The sequence below is a fragment of the Vanellus vanellus genome (assembly GCF_965231255.1).
Source record: "Vanellus vanellus genome assembly, chromosome: 2".
Classification (NCBI taxonomy): Eukaryota; Metazoa; Chordata; class Aves; order Charadriiformes; family Charadriidae; genus Vanellus; species Vanellus vanellus.
Window position 1 is genome coordinate 22,163,068 of NC_138906.1, and position 24,719 is coordinate 22,187,786.

General features: G+C 43.2%; 1 protein-coding gene across 1 annotated transcript in view; it reads right to left on the minus strand.

Moving 5' to 3' along the window:
- The window catches only part of PLXDC2 (plexin domain containing 2), a 286,298-nt gene extending 268,324 nt beyond the window's left edge, over positions 1-17,974 (minus strand). Inside the window, exon 1 of the mRNA XM_082498988.1 lies at positions 17,513-17,974. Coding sequence (XP_082355114.1) covers positions 17,513-17,621 — 109 coding nt within the window. The 5' untranslated portion in view covers positions 17,622-17,974. The remainder of the gene's footprint in view (positions 1-17,512) is intronic.
- Between the last annotated feature and the right edge of the window lie 6,745 nt (positions 17,975-24,719).

Below are 24,719 nucleotides of genomic sequence, written 5' to 3' on the forward strand. Positions count from 1 at the left end.
GGAGAGTTCCCTGAGCCTCACGCGCCTTCTCCCTCTTGGGCTCCAGGCTGGACCAGGCTGCTCCGTCAGAGACAGCTATAAACCTTAACAGGCAAATTGTTGCTGGAGCCACTGGGATGAGAAACAGTATGGGGTACTGATAGAAATGAAAAGTAGAAAAGTAAAAGTAAACTTCAACTGAAGGTAATTACTAGAGACTCTTTGCATTCTTCTATTGATTTATCACTTTGATTGGTACTGAGTATAAAAAACATGATAAAATACCGAAAACAGTAATTAAGCTAGGATAAAAAGGGTTGTGCTTTCCTGAATACACTACATTGTATCAATAAACAAAAGCAAAACTTAGAGTGGAATATACAGTAAAAGGAATGGTACCTCTGGGAAGGAAATACACTGAGAGTTCAAAATAACATCCTTATTATAGAGACCACGAAAACCAACACATAAATAGGCAAATAAAGAATGAAGACAAAGAAAACTTACAGTATAACTGCTATGGGGTTGTCTTTAAATATGCCTACATATGTGCACAAGCATATATATATGTACCTACAGACATCCTTTCCATCCGTACATTTATGTAAGAGGTGACGCGCTGATGACTGAATGACTTGCAATTGGGCACCAGTCAAAATGGGTTCATAAATATTAGCAACAGATAAATCCACAATGTCCCGCAGCTCCTTTTAAATATTTCTGATTTATTTTGCATCGTTCTGACACAGTTGTGACATTGTACATTTCTTTAAATAACATTTAGCAGCAGAAAACAAAAACAACCAGGATCATAAGACCTGACAGCCCCTTGTACATACAGCTCAGTGCTTCCCAGACCAGCAGCTTCCCCCAGGCCAGTGAAAGCTGCAGAGCTGAGCTCTTCAGAAATCGATGGGAAATGTTCTCCAAGAAACACATATTCAAATACCCTGTGAGTACATGGGACTCCTGATCAGAAGTCGTTGTGTCCCGAGACTGACTATTCTATTTTCTTTCTATTTTGGTTTCGAGGACTAAATGGCTGGGATTCAATTTGCTCCCAAGTGAAAGGCTTACTAAGCTGCAAAACCTCCACGTTACCCGGTATTATTAAAAGTGAATAGGAAATAAACTCGCCCAAACCAAACGCAAAATATAACCCTGACCACTGCACATCTAGAAGCGCTTCAGGAGATTTGGGGCATTTAGCTCCCACTGACGTCATGGCTAAATGCCCGAGACGAAGCACGTAGAGAACTGTACGGTAACAGTCACAGAACTGCATGGTATAACTGTAAGTTAATTTCATCTTATTAACAAAATTCTCATGTTTTCAGTTTTGCTGAGAGGGTTCTAAATGTATTGTGGTCATTGTACAGCCAGACATTCCAAGCTGAATGGAGCACACGTTTCATGGAAGTTATTAAGCAAAGGATTAGAAAACTTTTAATGTGTTTTTTTACCTATAAATCTGCTCTAAATATTCAGACAATTGTATTTCTTTCAGAATTGAGAAAATAATTTTACTTGATTACTTGATTAAATTTTGAAACCAGATAACTGTTCTTTAGAGAAAAGAAAAACATCCAGCTCATGCGTCTAATTTATTGCAGACCTTAAAATAAATCGTACAGGTCATTAATTTTATATTGCAAAAGGCCTATAAATTAGATTAAATGCTCAGTTGCATATATTGCACAAGAAAATTAACAGTTCACATTTGGCTGCCTTTTCTTGGTCATCATTTCTTTGGGAAGAACTCTTCAGCGACTCGGCATATCTTTTTCAAGGTAAACTGAGCTGATGAATGACTTATATATTTATTTCTAAGCTACACACTGTACGATCTTCAGATCAAGGAAAGGATCCAAAAAATTGTTGTGCTGGACTCCGCATCCCAAAGAATACGAGGTTCTTGTAGCACCAGAGATTAAATTTTGCAGTACCTGTGGTGCGGGCAGGTCCCAAAGCCAAGCTCAGTCACAGTAGCAAGTCAGTTTTTTGCTACCTGTGAATATGTAGTGTAATTCAGTGAAGGACCGGCTACAGTTACGTGTAGGCCGGAAAAAAACGTTAGGGAGTCTGGGGACTTCTGGGGCAGAGAAACTCATACTCTTAGTGAAATGCATCTGAAGGAAACATTTGGAAAAACGTCTTAGTAATGTAGCTATCATTGGGCTGTGGCATTTCTCCAGATTTGTCCTCTTCTAAGGAGAGTTCTAGGGCCTTCGTCACCTCCCTCACATAGACGCAAGAGACGCTGAACGTAAGCCCAGACCCTTCTAGGTCTCCGCTTCCCTGACAAGCCTTTGCTCCAGGAGAGCGTGCATCCCTGCCTGTCCCTTCGGCCTCACATAACTTCCACTTCTACTTCTTGCTCGTAGCATTGAAGAAAAAAAATAAAAAGTAAGAAGATGAGAAAGAGGAGAAGAGAACTGCAGGAAGGTTTTAAAAAATCTAAAATGGCAAGTAACTACGATCCGTAACTAAAGTAATAACTTCACACAGAGGTGGGGTTTTCTGTTTGGTCTGGGGAGTTACTGGGTTTTTTATTGGATTTTGGGGGGGTATTTGTTCTCGTCGTTGTTGTGTTGGGTTTGTTTTGTAAAGTCTATATTAGTATTCCCATGGAAGCAAAACAGATTCCCTAATTACTTTAAGAGACTGCAGCTCTACTCAGCAGTAAGCTTGAATGGCATCTTGCAGCAACGGAGAGAGGAAAAACCCAGTCTTGGATTGCCAAATATTTAAATGGAAGTTAAAGAGCTGTTGGCAGGATGGTGGAGTTCTGACAGAAATTGTAAAGAGGCTATCGGCTTGTGTTTTACTGAGTAATTCTTGTATATTCAATTTTAAGTCTGTAGTTCCATCACTATGAAGTATACAGTGCCTGATCTGAAGGTTAAACATGAAAACACAAATTAGAACTGTGAGATTTTTCTCTTGTGCCTACACCAAATTTGCTGCGTGTGATGTTGGCAAGTCATTCAATACTCTAGTGCTCCATTGCTAAAATGAAAATAAATAATAGCAGTTATTAGACATGGCAGTTTTGTGGCTAAATCCATCAGTCTTTACAAAGTACTTTAATATATGGTGATGATGAAACCTATAGAAAAGCTTATAAATAGTTATTTCAAAATTCAAAGCCATCCATTCTAAATCCACAAATGCTAAGTAAAATATATTACAGCATAAATATCAAGAGGGATGGGAGGGAGAAAAAGCACATGACACGACTTTAAATCATGAAATGCACGTGGGATTTCTCAGTGTGTTTGTAGAATGATGGCTATTATTCTTCAAACGCCATTTGGCTGGATAAATATGAACAGCAGGAATAGCTATAGTTCAATGAACTTTCTACTAATACTTTGGCAGGTGGGTATCAAAATCCCTGAGTAAGTAAGAGCAGAGATGCCTTGTTACCGACAAAAAGAGCAAGTTGAGGGGGATGGGCATCTCTGAACCAGAAACATGTTTCAGGATTCCTGGGAAAGATGAAGACTGGAGCAGTTTGCCTTGGCAAACGAAGATAAATGATCTCCCATGTCAGTTAACAAGTTAAGGAAATACAGCCCACAATTGCAGAGGGATGCGGAGGGAGAGCAGAACACGTTCACATTCAGCATCCCATTTATAACGAAGCCATTATTTTGGGTTATATCTTAGTGCTTTCTCCTGTGATTTGCAGTGCCACAACGATGGTCAGAGGATACTCTGTCAAGCTACAAGTTAAACCACTATTGCCACAGTACAGCTGTAAATATACAGAAAATTACCATAGGCCAGATGAACTCAGCCTGTACTTATCTTTATCATCATTATTGATTTTTTTTTTTCTCTTTCCCCCTCAGAAAAGCATGTTTATAGGAGCATATAGACAACTGGATCTTTGAAGAAGCGCTATGTGCCAGAAGGGTCTTCCTGGCCTTCCCGGCCTGTCCTCCTCCCATCCTGCGAAGCCTTGCTAAAACAGGTGTTCGGGAATGAAAAAGGAAGCCTTGCTCCTGAATGCCTAGAAGCGTACCCCAGCACAGACCCGGACAAAAAGTCTTTTCATTCCTCAGACATTTTTTTTACAAGGCAGCCATTGATAAGAGCAGTCACCTGGCAGGGAGATACAGGTTGGGAACCTTCCTTTTCCAGTTTACCCATCCTATATAATTAAGAAGTTTCTGACATTCCTAAAACTGTGCAACAGACAGTTCCCCCGTTCTGTAATTTTTGGGAGCATAGAATCAGAGAAAGTCTCTCTCTCTTTTTTTTTTTAACTTCTTTTTAAAGACTGAAAAAGAAACAGAATTAGAATAGAAAATATAGTATTTTCCCCTAAAAGGACATTGCTTCCCTACAGAGCTTCTGAATATATCCTTTCCTATCTCCGCTTTCTGGCTCCCTACAGATTTAAATTAAAGGAGCAGAATATTTGTCCTGAAAGAAACCTATTTTTTTAAATCAACGTGGATGTTTTGATCTCTCTCCTCTAGACTTCCAGGCTGAATAGTCCCACAGAATTAATACGGCTGCTGAAATGTATAGAGTGAACTGAATCAGGCCTTTCATTCCTGCCCAGCAAATGTTCTGATAGCTCTCTCAGTCAACCCATGGACTCTGCTCTGCTTGCTCTTCTTTTTCCCATTTCAAGAGCCTCAAGCGCTCTGAAAGCCAATGCACTTCCTTTATGCTTACAGTTAAGTAAATTACATTATCATAAATTATAAGTAGACAACAGAACTATAAGCCTCAGCAATGAAACAGGCAACCAGAACCTTCCAGCCTCCAAATCCCAACTACCTTCAAAGAGTATAATGAACGACTTTGGGTAACGCAGTACGTTTTCAGTACCAACGTAAAAATCACTCCCATTCGTTCTCTTCCCAGGAGCATACCAGCCGTGCTCACTGCCCGTGGGAAAGCGGTGTCTCGCTGCACTGTGACCAAAGATCCCACACTGCAGTGTTTCACGTACACTAAGGGTTTTTGAGCACAGTACCGAATTAGAGGGAGGGTTTTGTGGGCTAAAGACTCTTTTCAAATTTGCCCAAACTGCTCTTACAGGAGTAAACTGTGGCTGTGTTGAAGTATGCGAGGGCAGAATTTAACCTCTTTTTTCCTAAATTAAATTCTAGATATGAAAGGCCCTATAAACATTTTAGCAACACCTACCAGCGTGTTCCAGCACCAGTCAGTTCGGCAAAGACTTTATATATGCACTTCTCTTCAAGCACACACTTCAGTCACATTTTTAAGTGCTGTGCCAAATTGAGACTTGCAAGGGTAGCAACTATTTTTCTTTTTATGATTAATTTACGCTTTTCCTCTCTTTACCTTCTCCTACTTTATGGAACACCTCAAAATGGATTGGAATCCTACTTAAAAGTTTAAAAAACTTTCCCTAGATCTCCAAACAATAGCTTACTGGGAAAAGGGGGCCAACTGGCTGGCTCTACAACTGCATCAGTCTCAAAGACTCTCAGACAATTAGACAGATGAAGTTGAAACTGCAGTGGATTTATGATGATCAATAAGACACAATTGTGTCAGTGCAAGGCATAAACAAACACTGGACAATCTCCCTGGCCACAGAGTTTTTAAATTTCAGTAGGAATGCTGGCTCGGTATGCACCCCCACTAAGCTGTGCCATAGAACAGCAGAATAGGGATAACACAATGAAATTCAAATATAGGCACGGGAGGGTCAAGGCTAAAGCTAAAAAAAAAAAAAATAAATTGTTTTTATTTTACAGCCTACAATAACTACAGCAAACTTCTGCAGATAAAGCCGAACATAACTTCCTATCCTGAAGACCTCACCTGCAGATTCTTATCTATACCTGCCTGGGGAAAAGAATGGGATTCATTAACATCTCTGGATCATGCCTTCAAGCTAACAAGAGGTTTGTTTGTGCAGAGAGTAGAACAATAAAACATAAATTTGCATTCAAGAAGCAGCATGTAATAAGTGTTTACACTTAAATTTGATGCGAGTTGTGTGCTTATTGCTTCTCAAGCTCAGGCCACATTTCAGTCCCTCAGAGACAGATCATAAAATCTAAGTGAACATTTAGTTTGTGCATCTCCTAAATATGTCTTGCACATCATCATCAAAAAAAAAAAAATTAAAATTAAATCCCAATGCCCAGCTCTTAAAGGGGAATGCAACATGCATGTGTCAGAGGATAGATTAGTCTCTGTAGTCCTGTGCTGTTATCCACAACAATATGGGGAGGTGGCAGTCGGTCTTTTCTGCAGGCTCAAAGATCCTTCCCTCCGGAAACTTTTTCAGGATTGGCAACAATGCTGCAAAACTTACTGCCCTTGTTGCACATGGCCTGGGACTTTTGGGGCAACTAAATTCCAAGTTCCAAGGTCAGGGAGAAATCTTAAACATCTGCATCTTTTTTAGTCTGCTCATCTGTAGGACACCGCTTGCATTAATGTTTACTTAACAGTAGCAATGTACGTACAGTACTAAATAAGGAAAATTTTCCATAACTGGAGCCTAGGGATGCAAGCCCAAATATTCCAAAGCATAAACTCTGATTTTGGTTTTTCGTGGTGGTGGTGGTTTGCTGGGTTGTTTTGGGTTGGGTTCCCCCCCCCGCCTCTCCTCACTGATTGCTTTATTAGTCTGGAAAAGATAATTTTAATTCCTTTTCAAATTAAGGGGGTGGGGAGCGGGGAATACATGGACTCATATACATTTCAAGCTAAGTATAACAGCTTCTTAAAATCTTAATATATTTTTTTAAACCTATCACTGTTTCTGCAGAACAAAAAAAACCACCATAGGTGATAAAACAGCAGACACTGAAACGCACTGATTCTATTAGATCTATCAGTTCTGTTTTCAGACAGATACTTACTCCACAGGAAACTTCTGGATGATTTATAGCATCAGAGGCACAGCATTGTATGTGGTGGATATACATGTGTTACACAGCATTTGTCAATAACGTTTCTGCTTAAAACTTCACGAAGATACGCTCGCAGTAAAAGCTGCTATCATATTTGAGCAGTAAAATAATAGTATTCTACCTCTTAAAACACTCCTTTTCTGAGGAAGTTAAACTTTTTTAACAGTCAAAAAATTCGAGTCAGCAGTGCTGCAAACTGATTGCTTTGGAAATCTTTCTTCTGACTAGCAATTACTGAATCCAGATTATTATTCTCAAAATTTAATGACAGGAAAAATAATTTTACAGTTTGTGAAACACCATTGTTCTCTTCTCTTCAAGAACTCAATGGCAAAACCAAAAAGATTGGGACATAGTCCTTCCAAATTGTCAAAGTGCCAACCAGCAGAAATCTGACCCAGTATTTATCTGTCCTTCAGACACACTTGTGTTTAGGAAAGACACTTATTGCATTAGACTATACAATGTGGCAGTTTGGGATCTGCTGTATAAACAGCCGACAGACTCATCCTTCTCCTGTTGCAAGCTCGAGAGGAGTATCAGAAATGGCAAAATCCGCAACAGTCGCAAACCAAGCCTTGCTGTCTCTGCACCGATCAGTGCCCTTAGTCAACTCTAATCTGGATTTTTTTCCAGACAGACACAGGTTATTTGATCAAAGATCTGTCTGGGATTGAAAATCTTAGGTAAGGGAATTCAGGGATGAGAACGAAGAGAGAAATTACAGCCCTGAATTTGGTGAAGCAAAAGGAAACTGGAAAGATAACTGGGCTATTGCAGAAAAAAGCAACTCGTACACTCTGAGACATGCACGATGCATTTTTAACTTTGGCAAGGCAGTCACTTTTTCAAAACCACCTTCCTATTTGTAAAATTAGGCTATTACTTTACTTCTACAAGGTCTTCCAAGAAAAAGAATACTGATGAATATAAAGCGCATAGCTATGATGATTATGGGAATAATTGAGAAATCTGTAGGACAAGCGTGGCCTGCAAACAGTGATGGAAATGTAAAGCACACAAATTTCATGCTGATGAGTGATGCGAATCAAAGTCTGGGGTTGAATGTCAGAGAGTACCTAAACAAAGTTAGGAACAAAAGTTGGACTGAAGTGACATTGTGACACAGCGTTAAAGGATTAAAAGTAGTCCAAGGAGATGAAATAACACAAATTCATGTCCAGGGAGAAGGAAAAAAAAAAAAAAAAGGCCAAAAAAAACCCCAAACCCACAATTAAATACAAAGTCTGACCTTGGTATGGCAGAACTGCCAATCCTTGGGCATCTCAGCTGAGGCAGAGTATAATCCTCCCTCCTTTTCAACTCTAGACCCCTTTTCAGGATGTACCCATGGCTAACTCAAGGGGCTGACAAAAGATAACAGTAGTTCCTTTTCTCCACTCAAACTGACAAGTTTACTATAGGAAGAGCCATTTTGCAGGTCATTTATGCTATTCTGGAAAAAGACTCTAAATCGAAGCAAAACCAGTGCTACCAACTCTGCAAGAAACCTCCACACAATCATGCATGAAAGAGAGGCTGAAAAAGCAAAGTATATTAGGTCAAAAAACAAACAGAAAAACAAAGCACACTATAATTAAAAATTCTATTGTCGAAAAAAATCGCTACTGTAGAAAATTAAACTTTTGTCAATGCCCTCATTATCTTCTGTGGCACATTATACTTCTGGCTGCTGTTATTTTACCGCATCCCTTGAAGATTGTTATGACGAAGAGCGTTACTGGTGGCCCGCGGTGCGTGAGGCCATGTGGAACAGACATCCATGACACAACGGCTTCTCGTCCCAGGGAAAGACTTGATGACCCAGGGGGTCCCTTCTAGCTATGAGGTCCAACGAAAGAAATTGTTAGGACAACTTACTACTACTACTGTTATTTTATTTGTGCATTGGGAAGGTGGAAATGCCTCCGACAGCCCCCAGTATTAGAAGTGAAACGAGAAGGTTTGGAAGGGTAAATACATTAATATTAGCAAAACTGGAAGCAATTTTGGTTTTGCGTAGCTAGATGTTTAATAGGGGAACGTCCCCTTCAGTTTTCTGTGGTCGAATGCAAACACGAAAAGCTGTGTTCTTCCACAGTGTACAACTACACATTCCAATTATTTATTATGCAAATTATGCAAGATGACTAAAAAGCATTGCATTACATATATTTTATTCATAAAAGCTGTTTTTAAAGAAAATGAATAACAGATGTAATAAAAAGTAAATGGAAACCAGAACTGATGATAATCTATAACAGTGATTCCCCCTATCCATTTGCTTTGTTTTGAGACTACAACTTAGATCAGTATATATATGTTTAAATAGGAACCAGTAATAAATTGTGTTGATATTGAGGTCAGGTTTCTGCACTACACCAAATGCTAAGCTTCTAGTCCATAAATGCCTTCACTGCAAATAAACCATAAATCTATTATCTTTACAGCGGCTGCAATCTGGAAAATGTGCTCCCTTTTAATTTAGTTGCCTCATGAATATCATATTAATCAAGAAACAACCTGAATGAGAAATACACTATAAAGTAAAAAAAAAAAAACCACCTCACTGGATGATCAAGACGACTGTTTTTTTTCAGCCATTCCCTCCTTTCCTGTCACGAAATAAAAGTATGGTTTCTACAAGATAAAATGGTCTGTTCTTATAGGGTTTACAGTACATAGCTAAATTCTCAACAATGGTAAGTCTCAATTAGAGATGACTAGAAAGTTAATTTCCCACCCTAAGTCAAAATTTTGATCTTGTTCCAATTAAAAGTAAATAGTCAACGTTTGATGTAGGATATGAAATGAAATATATATATACACATACGCATAAACTCCAAAACAAAGTGCTTTCCAATTATGCTTATATATCCTAATATAATAATTTTAATCTAAAAGTCAAAATGAAAAATTTGAAACGAGACATCTTATCATCATCAAAATAAGAAACTCAAAATTACTTGTTTTGACACTTCCCAGTTGAAAAATTTGACAAGAGCACGTCAACTTTGACATAATTTTCCAATTTCGACTAGTTGGTTTTTTGAACATTTTTTGACTAAGCCTATATAACACCTGCTAGTATTAAAGAGAAGTCAGGTGTTCTACTTTTCCAGAGTTTTTATGTTGTTCTGAGAGGATTTACGATGCTCAGAGGTTTAAAAATACTACATTCATTCTCCTCATAATTTTATTCTCACCCTCCCCTACCTCTTCCAAAACACAGTCTTTTCTCTTTCTCTCTTTCTTTTTTTAAATCTCACTTGACTAAGGAGAGCAGGTCTGATCCATCTGCCCTGGAGCATGCCCACATGAACTACTGAAACAGTGCAAGAGAGGAGGAAGCAATCTCCGAAGCAGTCAGGAAGGGCGATGAGGAGATGAAGGATGGGAGAGAAGAGCCGAGGAACTCTGAAACCAGTTCTGCCAGGAAAGGATTCCTAACAGAGGGCCTTGGGTTTGTATCTCAGGGTGCCTGAGGTTGCACGGCGAATACATACGGGCTGGCTTGCAAATCCAAAAGGAGAGTTACAAACACCCACACAGGAAAGCAGAAACACGCAGCTGGAGAATATCACGGAACAGTGATATTAATAAAGACTCATGCTGGCTCCCAGTTCTCTATGGAGGCCAAGATAGTAGTTTCCAATGGATTTTTAGTTCAACTGCTGACTCATCAAAAATGGAACCTGCATAATGATGAACTCCCTTTTCTTTAACACTTCACCCTTCAGAAAACACTGACGTTGCACTTGATGACACTTGCCTTTTACAATCAGCCTATTAGCAGCTCTTGTGAAGAGAAAAGCTGTAATTATTCAGCCCAGATGCAGTACTGCCCATTTAATATTTACAGGATTCACAGTACCACCAAAGGGAAACAAAAAAAAAGGTAACGCTTGAACAGAAGAAAAAATTAAATACAACTCAAAGTGCTTATTACTGGATAACCACCACATCCCTTTCTGCTACTAAATGCAGATGAAAATTCCAACAGAATCTGCCTTACTAACTACAGTAGTCAAGGAAAGCTGCAATAAAAACTATAAATGGCATTGCATCCCTGTAACATAAGCCGCCCTTTGACACAGTTCAATGACATCTATAAAGAAAAGGACCAGAGCTTCTAGCATCAAATCTGAAACAACATATACTTGAAATATTACCAGAGATAGGTTAAATGGAAAGGTTTACATATTCCATTTGTGGAACTCTCCCTGATCAAGTCAAGGATTTTTTACTCAGTAAAGTGACATGAGAGAAGTTATGCCTGACCAAAGTCCAAAAAAGTCACCATGAGAACATCTTAAAAGAAAAAAAAAATAATATCTGCTTATAACGGAACCTAGGTAGTGTTCATATTAGAAGATAAAATTTCTAAAACAAGAATAAAATTTTATTTTAAAAGCTTTATTTCATGACAGAAGAACTCTAACTAAAGCAACATTTTAAACATCTTTACCTTGTCTGCAGCCAGAGAAAGTGTACTTTAAAAATCACATTAAAGCCATATATATCATTGACAAATGAGAGGAAGAGGCCTCAAGCTAAGAGAGCACTTGAATTCGTGCCTGCGTTTTATCTAGCTGCTGAGCTCAAGGTGAACCCTTGTGTACTTAAAGCTCCCCACACAGAATGGTTCAAAAAAGCTGGGTGAGACCTTGAAAGGTCACACCGTCCAGCCATTTGCTCCAAGGAAGGAACAGCTGCCTTTCCGGACAGAATGACATTTCGGACATATGTTTATCTAACCTGTTTCAGTGACAACGACTAGTCAGAGATAATCTGCTCTCCTAGCCTTAACATTTAGAAGTCTGCCTTGCTGCAACGTTAGCCATTACTTGTTGTTGAGGAAAAGTTATTCCCTTCTTCTCTGTGGAAGCCTTTTACACACTTGAAGATTCTCACCATGTCACCTCTCAGTTTTAGTCTCTCTAGCAGTGTTCTTTCCTTTGTTTTCTTCGTAAGGCACTCCTCAATTAGCCCACATATTTCTTAAAGTGCAGCGCTTGAAACTGGAGAGAATATTCCTGTTGGGATCTTACCATTGTCAAGTAGAGCGGATACATCGCTCTTGTGATGTCTTGTCTTGCATCTATCTCCATATTAATCCTTACATTTCTCTTGAGGTATCAGCCCATCAAGATGTTTGCTACTTTTGAAACTGTGTGTTCAACTCAAGTGTCAACCCTGACCCTGCATCTGGCCTAAGAACCCACTCCATTTCTCTTCCGGTGGAGAAAAAGGTTGGTCCAAATCCAACTTGAAAACACACTCCTACATGCTGCCTTTGGTCAAGGGAGACCAAAATGTTACACAAGCTCCTTCAAGCCCAGAATTTACAGGGATACTTAGCACAACCGATTGCTCAATGCTGACAGCAAGGAGTGCTAATTGAAGCTATGTTTATTAGTTGGATGAGGAAAAAGAAAAGAGGAGGAAGGGGAGGAAGTGTCCCATGATGAGACACAGCACCCAGCACTCACAAACATTACCTCAGGGCAATGTTTTACGCTCCTTTGTCAGAAGCCACAAACAAAAACAAAACCCACGTGCACTTAGCATGGCTTCTCTGCATACTTCTCCAGGGAAAGTAATCTCCTGGGTTCTTCCAGTTCCTGCTGGGATTATGCAATTCTCCAGTTTAGTAAATATGACACCTGCCAATTGCACCACACTGACACCCCTAGCTCAGCCCTCATCAAACCTAATAGTTGGATATAATTTCACGCTGTTGGCAAGCTTGCAACATTTCCTTGTACTAGATGAGAAATGCTCCCGTCAAATTACCTTTTGTTCACTCTGCAGAGAGCCCCCAGCACACGCTTACCTTAACTACTGCCTTCTCAAATTGTTTCGGTATTCATTTTACCCAGGAAGAATGAACCACATCGGGAATTCAAAATACACTCACACCAGTTACACCAACTGTGCTCTCAGTCTAAGAGACTGTGGCCTCGATAGGTTTTGAAACTGGGGCTGCTATAAAGCTTTTTTTTTTTTGCCAGTGCTTTCAAGGTTACAAGCAGAACTGCTCAGTACTTCAGACAGTCCAATGAAACCACAGGGACTTTTATCAAAACCAGAGTCAAATGATGCTTTTATATTTTACTTTTTTTAAATAAGAACTTTTGTATTTCCTCTGTGGAGAAAACCAGTAGGATTCAACCGAGCATGTTTCCTGTGTAATAGCTGCCTTCAGCATAACTCAAAGCAAAGCAACTTTTGGGGCATCACTGCGCAGTAGTCCTGCGGGAAACACAAGCTTCGGGTCCAAACCTCTGTCTCCTGCGGTCTGTGCAGGTGCAGGGACCTGCAGCACTGCGGAAACATACCAAAAAGTCCTTAATAAATGTGCTAACTCAACACACGTCAGGGACTATTTTACTCGGTGGGTCTCTCTCATCACCTGATGTTATGAATTCCCTCATCTACCTCCTTCACGGTCTCTGGCATCTCTCCCACTAAAGGAAACAGCCCTACTGAACTGCAAAGTGGTTTACAGGAATCCGGTATTCAACAAGGCAGTAGATGTTGTCCCAGCATTTTGCTTTAAATAGCCTGTATGTGTTGCTAATAAATTGTTGCCCAGAACAAAAGAACTTTTCAGACTATAAAGACCTCTTCCTCATTTTCCACATTTGTTTACAGTGTGGAGAGCAGTTTTCCCTGTTATTTATCATCAACTCCAAGTTAAGTGTCAGACAAAACCTAGCATCTGAGTCAAGTGTTTGCTGGGTTTTAAGTGCCTGTGTGAGGATGTAAACTCTGAAGAGGAATATTTACAGCCAAACAAAAACAGTTTTCCCCGAGGGATTTTTAAACCTTCAATGAATTCTGAGTATTGATCTTACTTTAAAATTGTGGAAATGAGTTGGTGTGAAACTGAATTTAATACCTAAGTCAACCTTATCATAGTCTTAATTTACCCATTATTTACTAGCAATATTTCAAACCAACCTTTCAGAGGAAAAGATAATAAAAAAGCACAAAAAAATGAAAGTAAGAACCAGGATGAGAGTCAAAAAAGATTACTTCTTTAGAGAGAATTCTGAGTAAGATACATAAATAGGATTTACTCTTAAATGTCACTGGGATCCTCTAACCCAATTGTCCCCATTTATATATCATGTACAAAAAAAAAAAAAAAAAAAAAAAACAAAACCAAAACAAACACACCACACAATTTTGAATGCAAAAATAAAAAAATACCTGGCACACATGGTGACTAATACTGTATTTCTCTTAATACTTCTAAGATAAAAGCTGAAGGTCCTAATGTGTAATGATGAAAGTTTGGTTTCAGTTGTTTGCTTTTTTTTTTTTTAAACAGAGTAAAGCACAGGCAATACAGAAATTGTGTCTGTTTCAGCAGTAGATAAATGCTAGATAAACACTGCTTAATAGTAGTTTATCCCATAAAAATAATTCTACCCCTCTCCGAATGCTGATGCCTGGAGACAGCAGCAGTCCAATGAATATAAATTATACCAGGATTCTGGAATATGCTTTGACAGAAGAAAAAATTACAGTAACAGCCTCCTAATTCTGACTGATGGTGTTTGCAAAAGAATGTAACATTTTCAAGGCTTCTTGTGGCAACACTTCAACAAGCAGTGAGCCCTCACTTAAACAACCGGGAGCCTTAATTGTTGTGCAAGCTTTCAAACGATCATTTGCTTCAGTTCACGAATTTCACGTCGTATTCACTTTGGTTACTGTAAACCAAAACTGCACGCAAGCCTTATGTTTAAGAACCTTCACCCTTGATTTACGGCATTTCTTGTCAGAAAAACAAAACAAAACAAAAAAAACCCAAACAAACCAAAACCCGAATCTCGGAGCAGGCAGAGGGGAGGAGGGAGGGAGCGCTCCCGGGGGAGCGCCGCGTCCTGCGCGGCTGCCGCTGTGCCCTCTAGCGGGGACAGCCCCGCTCCCGCCAGCGCGGTCCCGCAGCCTCACTCACACCCTGGTCACAAAACCCTGGATTTTTAAAAACACCCAGAAGCAGCCAGGCGAGTGCCAGCGTGCCTGGAAAATTATTTGGCTTTAATTGATCTGACCTGATTTTACCCAGCAACGTGATTCTGAGGAGCTGGCAAAAAAAAAAAAAAAAAAAAAAAAAAAAAAAGGCCCGTGTGTTTTTCCCCATCTCTGTGTATCCCTTTGGTAGCATCCTCGGAAATCCTCTCCTGGCTCCAGCTCTGCCAAGGCATACTAAACGTTTGCATTTCTTGATACTGTTATTTCATTCAGTTTCAATAAGGCGTTTTGCTACTGAGTATTCAAAGAATATGTCAAAACAGCCTCCCTTCAAGAATTTGCAGCTACTTCAAAGATTTATTTTTTACTTTAATTCTTCAAAGGTTTTATGTGAACTATCTGAGGTACACAGTAGATCCTAAACAGAGTAAAACTTTGAAATAGCACTTTTTATTTTGACTCGCATAGCCTGAAGTTTAATTTCCCTGTCTTTGCATAATTATCCTCTTCTTAGTGATTAGGCAGTCCCTCACTGCATTTTTTCCAAAGAGCAGCATCATTAAAGACAAAAAAAAAAAAAAAGAATGATGAAAACATGTTAAATACAACTCTGATTATGTTAATGACATTTAATTATTGCTGTCATAATACAGACTTTTTAACCAAGAGGGAAGGAAAATATGCCAAGGTTATAAACATCTAGCTGTCAAACTGACATCAGACTATCCATCTTACTAGATGAAAAACACAATCGCTTGGTAGATTTTCTTCAGAATGCATTAAATATCAAAATAATATTTGCCTGACTATAAACTCCTTGATACTTCATATCACATTCAGGAAGCCACAAGACATTAATAAATGATTTACGGATAAGCAAGCTGTTGGTACATCTTCTATTTAGCACCTCCTGATGCAGACATTGACGACTACTACCACTTAGTAGCCTAAATCAGTGATGTGCAGTGATTACTTGCCTACTGCTAAATTATATTTCATTTAGTCAGCACTGACATTTTCGTTTCCGGATACCATGGCTGGAAGATTAATAAACTTTGTGAGCTCAGTCCACTGCCACACAACATAGTCATTTTCTTCTAATCTCACCACCACACTTCATTTTTCCTTAGAACTAACATTAACAAGTACCAACATTTGTTGCCTACAGCCCTGTGAGCGGCAGCACGAATTTTGCAGCAATACATGAAAAGTCTCCTCCTGTTTTTTCCCTTTGGCCCCAAGTGACATGTGAGCCCCAGCAACCTGCTGAGCTACCTTGTCATTTAGCAATTCCCAAACCCAGTGGTAGGCCCCTGCCTGGGAAAATCTCCGCTCTGTCTGGCACATTATCTCACCGGACTTTTCAAATAACTCCCCAGTTTCCCTTCTTCGGGTCAGTTACGCTGTGACCACAAAACTCTTCGCGTTTGTATCAAGCCTTTTAGAAAAGGAAGAAGGGGCAATTCTGTTCCACCAGGGAGGCCAGTGGACGTGTTTCATCTGATAATAGCCTGGATGGTATTTCTAATATAAAGGCACAGCTTTTCAGAATATCTACAAGCTAGAAGCTGCTGCAGCAAGGTCCCCTGACGCACAAAGCCCACGACTTTCCTCACTCGTTCCTTAAAATTGTTCCGCAAACGCGCCAAGCTTTCCCTTTAGCAGCTTTCCCCTCCACGGCACAGGAATGCGGGATACAGAAGGCTTTAGTGATCAAAAGGGAACCCCACGCAGCGGCCCGAGAGAAGGCACCACAGGTGTCGCGCGTTAACAGGTGTCTCCGAGAAGGACTGACGAGAGGACCCCGATACCATCGCACGCAAACTCCGTCAGCGGAGCGAGCCCCTCGCTCCCAACACACAGGTCCCACCGCCCTGCGGGGCCCCTGCCACGATCCCGCTCCTTCTCTCACCGCCCGGTTTCCAGGGAAAGCTGCAAGCTACTGACTTCCGCGGGGGAGGAGAGTGCCCGCTAGCTCTCCCAGGCAGGATCTGCAGGGAAACTTTGCCTCCCCTTCCACGGCCGCCTGCCGGGAGAGCAGCGGGGCCCCGCCGCGAGAGGGAGGGAGGGAGGGAGGCTGCCGGGGCGCCCCGGCCCGCCGCTCCCCGCTGCCTCGGGCTCCCGGGGGCGCCGGGTGTCTCCGTCGCTTGAGTGGGAGCCCTTCGCCTTCAGGAGCGCCTCGTACATAGCCGGGAAGGGGGTCCGGCGACCCCGCGAAGGCGGCGGGGAGGGGAGCAGCACCGGCTCGCGGTGATCGTTGGCCACATTTATGAAGGCAGGAAAGTCCCGAATTCTCATTAATATAAAAAAATGAAGTAACCGAGAGCTCTTGCCGGGGGAGGGAAGGGTGAGAAGCCGGGACCGCGGCCACCCCCAGCCTCCCTCGGGAGCAGGGGGAGCCAACCCTCCAAACGGCGGTTGCCCTCTCCGGCTACGCGGCCCGCGGAGCCGCCGCCGGAGCACACACCGCGCCGGTGCTGAGGAAAGGCGTCCCGACCCCCCCCCCCCCCCCCCCCGGCCCCGACCCCGGCCGGCCCTCCCCAGACCCGGCCCGGCCGCGCTGCCCCGGGCTCCGCGGCGCTGCCCGGACCGGCCCCTGCCCGGCAGGTACCGGCCTCGCTTACCGCGGCTCTGCCTCGGCGTCTCCCCGCCGGCGAGCTGGCAGCGCTCGCTCAGGCACTGGAAAAGTAATAGAAATCCAGCGGCTAGTTTGCTTCTCCGCAGCCTCGCCATAGCACGGAGCCTGCCGAGGACAACTCTCCGGGCTGCGGGGTGCGCGCCGCTCCTCGTCGGGGGTGGGAAAGTCCGGGGGGGGCGGCGGAGAGCAGCCCTAGCAGGCGCCGAGTCGCCCTGTCCTCGGACCAGCTCTCATTTAGCGGGGACGGCAGGGACGAGCCACCGGGGTGAAGGCGCTGGACCAGGTCTGGGGGACGGCGAAGGATGGGGGGGAGGGGAGGGGGCTCCGTCCCCCCAACTTGCACGGCCACGCCACTCTCAGTCCAGCGGCATCACCGCTGGGGAAAACAACAAGCCCAGCCTCGCCTGCGAAGTGCCAAACTCTTCCCTCTTCGCAGCCTGCTGATAGATTTTAGGAGAGCCACTGAGATCCTCCCTTCCTGGCTTGCCCCCACCCAGCTCCCTTCCCCCGCAGGGTGAGGCAGGGTGCCTTAGGGACGGAGCCTCCCCTCGGTACACCACCGCCGACAAAACCCCTCCAAGGGAAACGAGCAGGGAAATCCCCCAGCCGGAGCCGACGGGCCGGCCCCGAGCCCCGGGGCGGGGGGAGCAGGACCGGGAAGGCGGGCGGGCGGATGCGCCGCGGGAGAGGATGTGCGGGCGGCGGGAGGAGGCAGGCGGAGACGCACAAGTTCTCCTTCTCTTTTCGGGGCGGTTTCCGCGGCCGGCGGTGCTTGTGCGGGGCGGAGGGCAGCCGCGGGAGGCGGGGGCTCCCACGGCGCGCCCCCCGCCGCCGTGCGCGCCCGCGCTGTCGCCGCCGCCCGCTGCGCAAAGGCAGGCTGGCGGGGGGAGTGGGAAGGCGGGGGGGGGGGGGGGCTCGCCTTGGGGCCGGGTCCCGGCCGCTCCTTTCGCTTTGCCCCCCCCTCACTCCGCAGGAGCGCGGTGGGGCGCAGGCGCCGGGGCTGCACCGTCGCTCCCGCGGCTGCCGGCAGCGGAGCGCTCCCGCGGCCGCGCACCGCTCCGCGGGTTGCCGCTCGGCCACGGCAGCGAGCGGCATGGAGGTCTCGCAGCCGGCTGTAGCGCGGCTCGCTGCCTCGCTGGCTCCCCGCAGCGCCGGGGACCTACGGTGCGCGGCGGGAGGCTGAGGCCGGGGCTCGGCCCTTGCGCGGGCGCGGAGCGGCACGCTGTGTGCGTAGGGAGAGGGGGGCGAGCGGCACGGAGAGCCCCCAGGGCCCGACCGTCGCCCCGCTGTTCCGTGGGACGGAGAGCGCCCAGCCCGCCGTCGCCTGTTAGTCAAAAGTTGCTCTGTAAAGGTGCGCTTGTTTCGTGGAGTGACAAACTAAAGCAACCTCCAACCCCCCCTTCCGTGCCCCACTCCCCCCCCCCCCCCCCAATTTTCCCTGTGCTTCCGGGGAAACCAGCCTCCCTTCACGCTAACCCCCCCTTTAATTTTATTTTTTCTCATAGCAAATCGAAAAGTTGCTCACGTACGCTCATCCCTGCAAAAGGGCAAGGACTGGGGGCTCTCTCCCGCAAAAAAAAAAAAAAAAATGGATCTGGATGTTTAATTTAACGCACCGTGAATAATCCCATCCCCTGCGTTAATCTGTGAACAACGGCGCGGAGACAGAGACGAGCAGAGGGCACATCAGTCAAGCCCAGACAAGCGACAGGGGCACCGCGGACCGGGCGGCGGCTTTTTACCAGTTCAGCAAACTGTGGCGCTGGTAATCAGTTGAGCTCCACGTAGAGAGCCGTGAATGCACCAGCTTCTCAACCCTTGCTACAAAATAATTAAATTAATTAGGAAGACAATTAAATTAATCAAATAAATAGGGCTACAGAATGTCAGACATAGCAGATAACTAATACTTAATCACAAAAGAACAACCAGTAACGAGGCTGTGTTTTCCCTTAATTTACCACTGTTTCTGAGATTAAGAATTCATCAGCTCCATTGTAATTGTCTCTCTCTTTAATCTTTGATGTGCTTATGTGTAAATAGAAGCAGAACACTTGTGGTTTTAAGAAGTATATTTGAAGTATAAGCAGAAAATTGCAAAATCTTTTCAACATATATTCAAATAGGACACTGGAGCATAATACCAGTAAGATTTTTATACATTTGAGCTTCCAGTGGGCCCTTCTCGTTCAACCTTTTTGCGTATACCCTGGGAAAAAATAAAGATCCTTTTCAACCAGTATTGCTAAAACATAACTGCAGAAATTCTTTCCTACGAGAAGATGACACTGAAGATCTTATGCTAAGTAACAGCAGGAGTTAAATCCTGGCCTTGCTGAAATCTCTGGGAATTTGGAGAGTGTTATCACCCTGTATACCAGGTGGTCTGGATTATGCCACAGAATTTTGTGCAGATTTGGTCAAGTTATTATTAAAGCTATTGCTGTTTCTTAAACAAAATGGGAGAGGGAGGTTTCTTCATGCTGTTTGAATACCATTTTTTTCCTTGACACTTGGTAGGATTGCCCAATTTTCCCCAAGTTTTGGTGGAGTTGCTGAGAGGGCTATTGAGCTTTTGGCCTTTACTGGAAAGGGGTAGGGAGGTAGTCTTGAAGAACTGTCCCTCTCTCTCTCAGTTGTTTGTCAGCAGTGTTGTTAGATGAAAAAAAGAATAGTAAGGTCTGGAGAACTTTCAAAGTCTGTTTGCATCTGTACTTTTTTTTCATAAATTAGCATATTATAAAATTACAGTAAATCTTAAAATACAAAAGGATAACTTGAGAAAAAAAGTTTACATGTTGCTGAAATAAATAATAATAAATCCTTCCAGCCTCTATGTGTAGTATAAAAAAGCCTAAATGAGGGCAATTCAATTTTTTTTTTTTTCATTTGCTGTCTGCTTCTCAGTCTTACAGAGGTTTATAGTTTTAGATTTACATTCTTCATAGATGGACTAAAAAAAACTTTGTGTGTTGAAGAAAGGAAAGGATTAACAATAGTCAGATGAAGCATGCAGTTGCAGATAAAGGTACTAGCAGCATAATAGGTCCCAAAGTTCTAATTTGCAATGCTGTATGCAGTTGTGTGGTAGTTTTGCAGTGTGCACGCTGGGAGGTTAGCATACAGTCACTGCGTTCAGTACCTCTTGTGCTCCATGGTAAAAATCAAACCATGCTCTCCAAGGAAGGCTGTATGCATTGTATTGAAATAGATAATCAGGACATAGCTGTAAATTGGTATAATTGCATGTAAAAGCATAGGAAAAACATTTTATTGCAGTGAAAAAAAAAAAAAACAAACCCTCAGATGAAAGCTAATAAGGAATCCTGTAATGATTAATGACAAAATGTCATTGCTGGAGAGGCATTCATAACATAGAAATATATGCGTTCATTGTTTTTTATAAAACACAAGTAAAACTGAAAGAACAACTTCTTGAAGGCTTGCTGAGGTTATGAGCTGTGTTTACTTGGAACACAGTGCCTGTGATAAGTTTTCATTTCTCACGTGTTCTTTTATCTTCACCACCCCGGCAGATTATCTCACCTCTCTTAGGGATATATCTTGCAGCGGCATAAACAGCAGTGGCTCCATAGAAATCAATGCGAATGCTTTCATTTTCACCAGTCAAGAGTATGGCCTTATATTTTTCTCTTCTTGCATAGCTCCAGCATCCCTGATTATAACATCAATCATTCAGGACAGAAGGGTGGGAAGATTCTCCCCGTTCATTGTATTCCACTGTCATACTGCTTGCAAGTGCTCACTCTCATTCACACATTCACTTAAGAATCTCCCTTTTTTTTTGTCTTTTTTTCTTTTCATATCAACATAGCCTTTTCAACCTACACATCTTCTGGGCTTATTGCATCTGATTATGAAAAGTCTTTTCTCTGTCTTTTTTAACATGCTGTTATATCTTCTGCTCTGATAGGTGCACTTGAGGCACCCTTCAACTGCACTCCTGTAGGCATTCAGTTCTAGCCTGCAAGGGTACCTGCTTTTGAATTTGAGAAGTCAGGGAAGGAGCTCTGTTTCATTTGGGAAAAAGAAACTGATGATAGGTAATCACAGCATCTGTGAGAGTGGAAAGAATACCTCTGTATTCTCTTCCAGGAACAAACCGAAGTGAGTTTTCCTGTTTGGTGAACTTGCACTTGCTGTTGTTCTGCAGAGGATTGTGCCTGTATATTAATAAATAGGCTACAACCAGCAGTCTATAACTTCTGTAACTGAGCAATGTCTAAAAGTTACCTACTTCCCCGGCTGCAGAGAGAAAAAATCTAGATAATTTTAGAGACATAAATAATACTTGATCTGCCAGGATTAGTCCCCACAGGGACAAAATTGAGTATGTGACCTTTAAGGGGCAAGCAGTTTGCAGCTTGATGTCATGAGCATCACAGATTGAAGCTGCACATAGACCTTAATGCTCTGGAGTGAGTTTGCCACTGAGATTCACCTCCCTCCCTTTGGAGCTCTGCTGATAGCTGATTATGGCTCAAGAAGGCGAATAGTATTGCTATTCAGAATTTGGCTGAGGCATTAGGTTTAGTATTGTCAAAGCGAGGTGTTAGAGCTGTGAATTGAGAGTGCTGCCCAGCTGGCGGCTGCCTTTGACTCTGCCGGTTCAAAGGAGGAGCACAGCAGTTCAGCTGAATCACTAAAGGGCCACGCAAAACTCAGATGTGAAGTATGAAGAAGAGCGGTAGCTTCCTTATTAAATAGGGAAATACAGTAACTTTCCAGAGAAGTGGCACTGCACTCTTAAATGAGTCTTTGTTTCTCCCCATGTTCCCCTGGTTGGGAGAGTCTCACCACTCAGCTTGATTTCCCGGGGCAAGCGCTGAGGTTCCCTTCCTGGCTGAGTCACATCCAAGAGGCATCTGCCAAATTCCCTGTAACTCCGTGCAGCGCTATATGCAAATGCATGAGTGTGCGTAATTGTGATTAATTAGACTATGCCCGTACTGTGGCTCTAAGAGCTGTGTGGTTAATGCTAGCGCAGCTTTGTTCAGGGAAGCTTTCTGCTTATCTCTAGGACAGCAGTATGACAAACCTCCCACGCGTACTGCCTTACGCCTGTGCCTCAATCTACGGGCAGGGAGAGGTTCTGTGGGGGTAAAGAGATAGTTCAGATTCATGGTGCGGTAGACACTTTGTGATGTGGAAACTTGAACTCAGTCTCATTATCTATCTCGTGTAGCGATAAAGTGGTTCACTGGCAATTTAAGGGGGGAGGGATTAAAGAGAAACATTTCGGCAAGCAAGGCAGCATGAAAAAATAATAAAGTTTGAGGTTAAACAAAAAGTTTAATCCAAACCAGTTTTGATTCCTATTTGAGCTCTGTAATGCTTTTAAAAGAATGGAATAGTTTTTGAGATGGAACATCCTTTTAAAATGAGAAACCAAAAAGTTCCGGCTAAAGTTCAGTTATTTGAACTAGAGATGCTTCTAACATCTTCTTTCAATGAATCTGCCTTTGCAACAACATTGACACAGGCACCAGCACCGCTGCACCAAACAATGCCTTTGCCCGCTTGTGATCGGGAGCTCCAAGGATGTTACTCAACTTCGAAAACCACAAGGCAGCAAAGCCCAAAACAGGGTCTGGGACTTCCAAGTCCCACGTCCCATCCTTGCAACTCCAGTAAAGGCTGTGGTTGTAACCCTTCTTCCACGTATGTCCAGTACAGTGACAGCTATGGGACCCAGAAATGGAAAAAGAACCAGAAGACTCCCTGAGCGCTTGTGACAGGGCCAAGTTTAACAGAGAAGTCTATATTTCAGTATAGCACCAGTCAGCAGGCTAAGTTAAAGCCATAGGAGAACTGAAAGAGGCTAAAGCATGACACAGAAGAGAAAGCAAGCATGGAAACAAAAGTGAAAGAAGAAAAAAGCAATTTTGTGAGAGCCACTTCTCTGTTGCTGTGATGGCAATGAACACATTTGGACACAAACTTTGGTGTGATGAACCCCAGGCCTTTTCTTTCGGATAGCCACAGGGAAGGTGGGATGGGCTAAAGAGAAAAATGGGGGCCAGAACAACCTATTAGGTCTCAGTCAGCCAGGGCTGTGGGGCTCCGCACAGGACGATATTCAGGATGGACACATTTCTTGGTGGACATATTGCTACCAGTAGTCACTGACATAGTTAATTTAAAGCAATCTGAGGGAAATTTTCAAACAGAACAAAATTTTTTGGCTAAAATTAAAACCCAATGAGTTTCAAACATAGCTTTTCAGTGGCCACATTTTCCAAGAAAGCAGCCTTTATTAGGATCTGCAGAAGTATAGCAAGCAATTCCACACTATGGCCTTTCTTACCCATGAGCTGGAGCTGGTAAGAGGGCCTGAGTAATACTATAGCCCATACAGTTGTGAGTAGAGTTAACTTTTTTTTTAACCAGTCAAGACCAAAGAACAAAATCTGCTGCTGGGCTCAGCAGGGGAAGCCAGGCACGGGTTAGGACTGGTGTTACAAAAAGTAATTGGGTTGGGATTAGGTTTTAGGTCAGCAAGCCCGGGCAAACTTTAATGCTAGAATAATCTTAACAAGTGCTTAGCTGAGACAACTGACACAGGAATAGCTGTGGCACAGACCTTCTGTAGAGGGTCAATGCCTGGTGTTAATTACGATTGCGAGGGGAGGAGGCAGCTGCTACCAGTAACAAAAATTTGGGAATTAAGCCTTGAAAACCACCAGCACATTTTTGTGCAGTGGCCACAGCAGCACAACAATCTGCTGCGCATCCATCAACTCATTGCCCATTTGACTTTTCCCAACTTGCTTGCGGATGAAACCACAGCACAGCCTGCTCTAGCAGTTTGCGGCCAGGAAGACCTCTGTTGCTTGGACTGCCACATCTTGGTCTGTTACGGGCATCAAGTCTCTGCAACATATTTAGGGTGCAGCTCATATACAGTGTTTTTTCTTCAGTTTAACACCTGAAGAAATAATACTGTTGAACAACTGGGTCCTTTACTATATGGGGACTATGCAGTACAGAACTTTAGCTTCTTCCCAGCTATATGGACTGATGTCTCCTGGCACAGCTGCCACATCTGATGAGCCACAAACCAGTGATTACGCTGCATTGGGTCATGCAACATGGAAGAGACATCTTTATCCTTCAATTCAGGTTTTCCCCTCCTCAGACATGTTAAACCCTTTTTCCTTTCAGCTCAATTC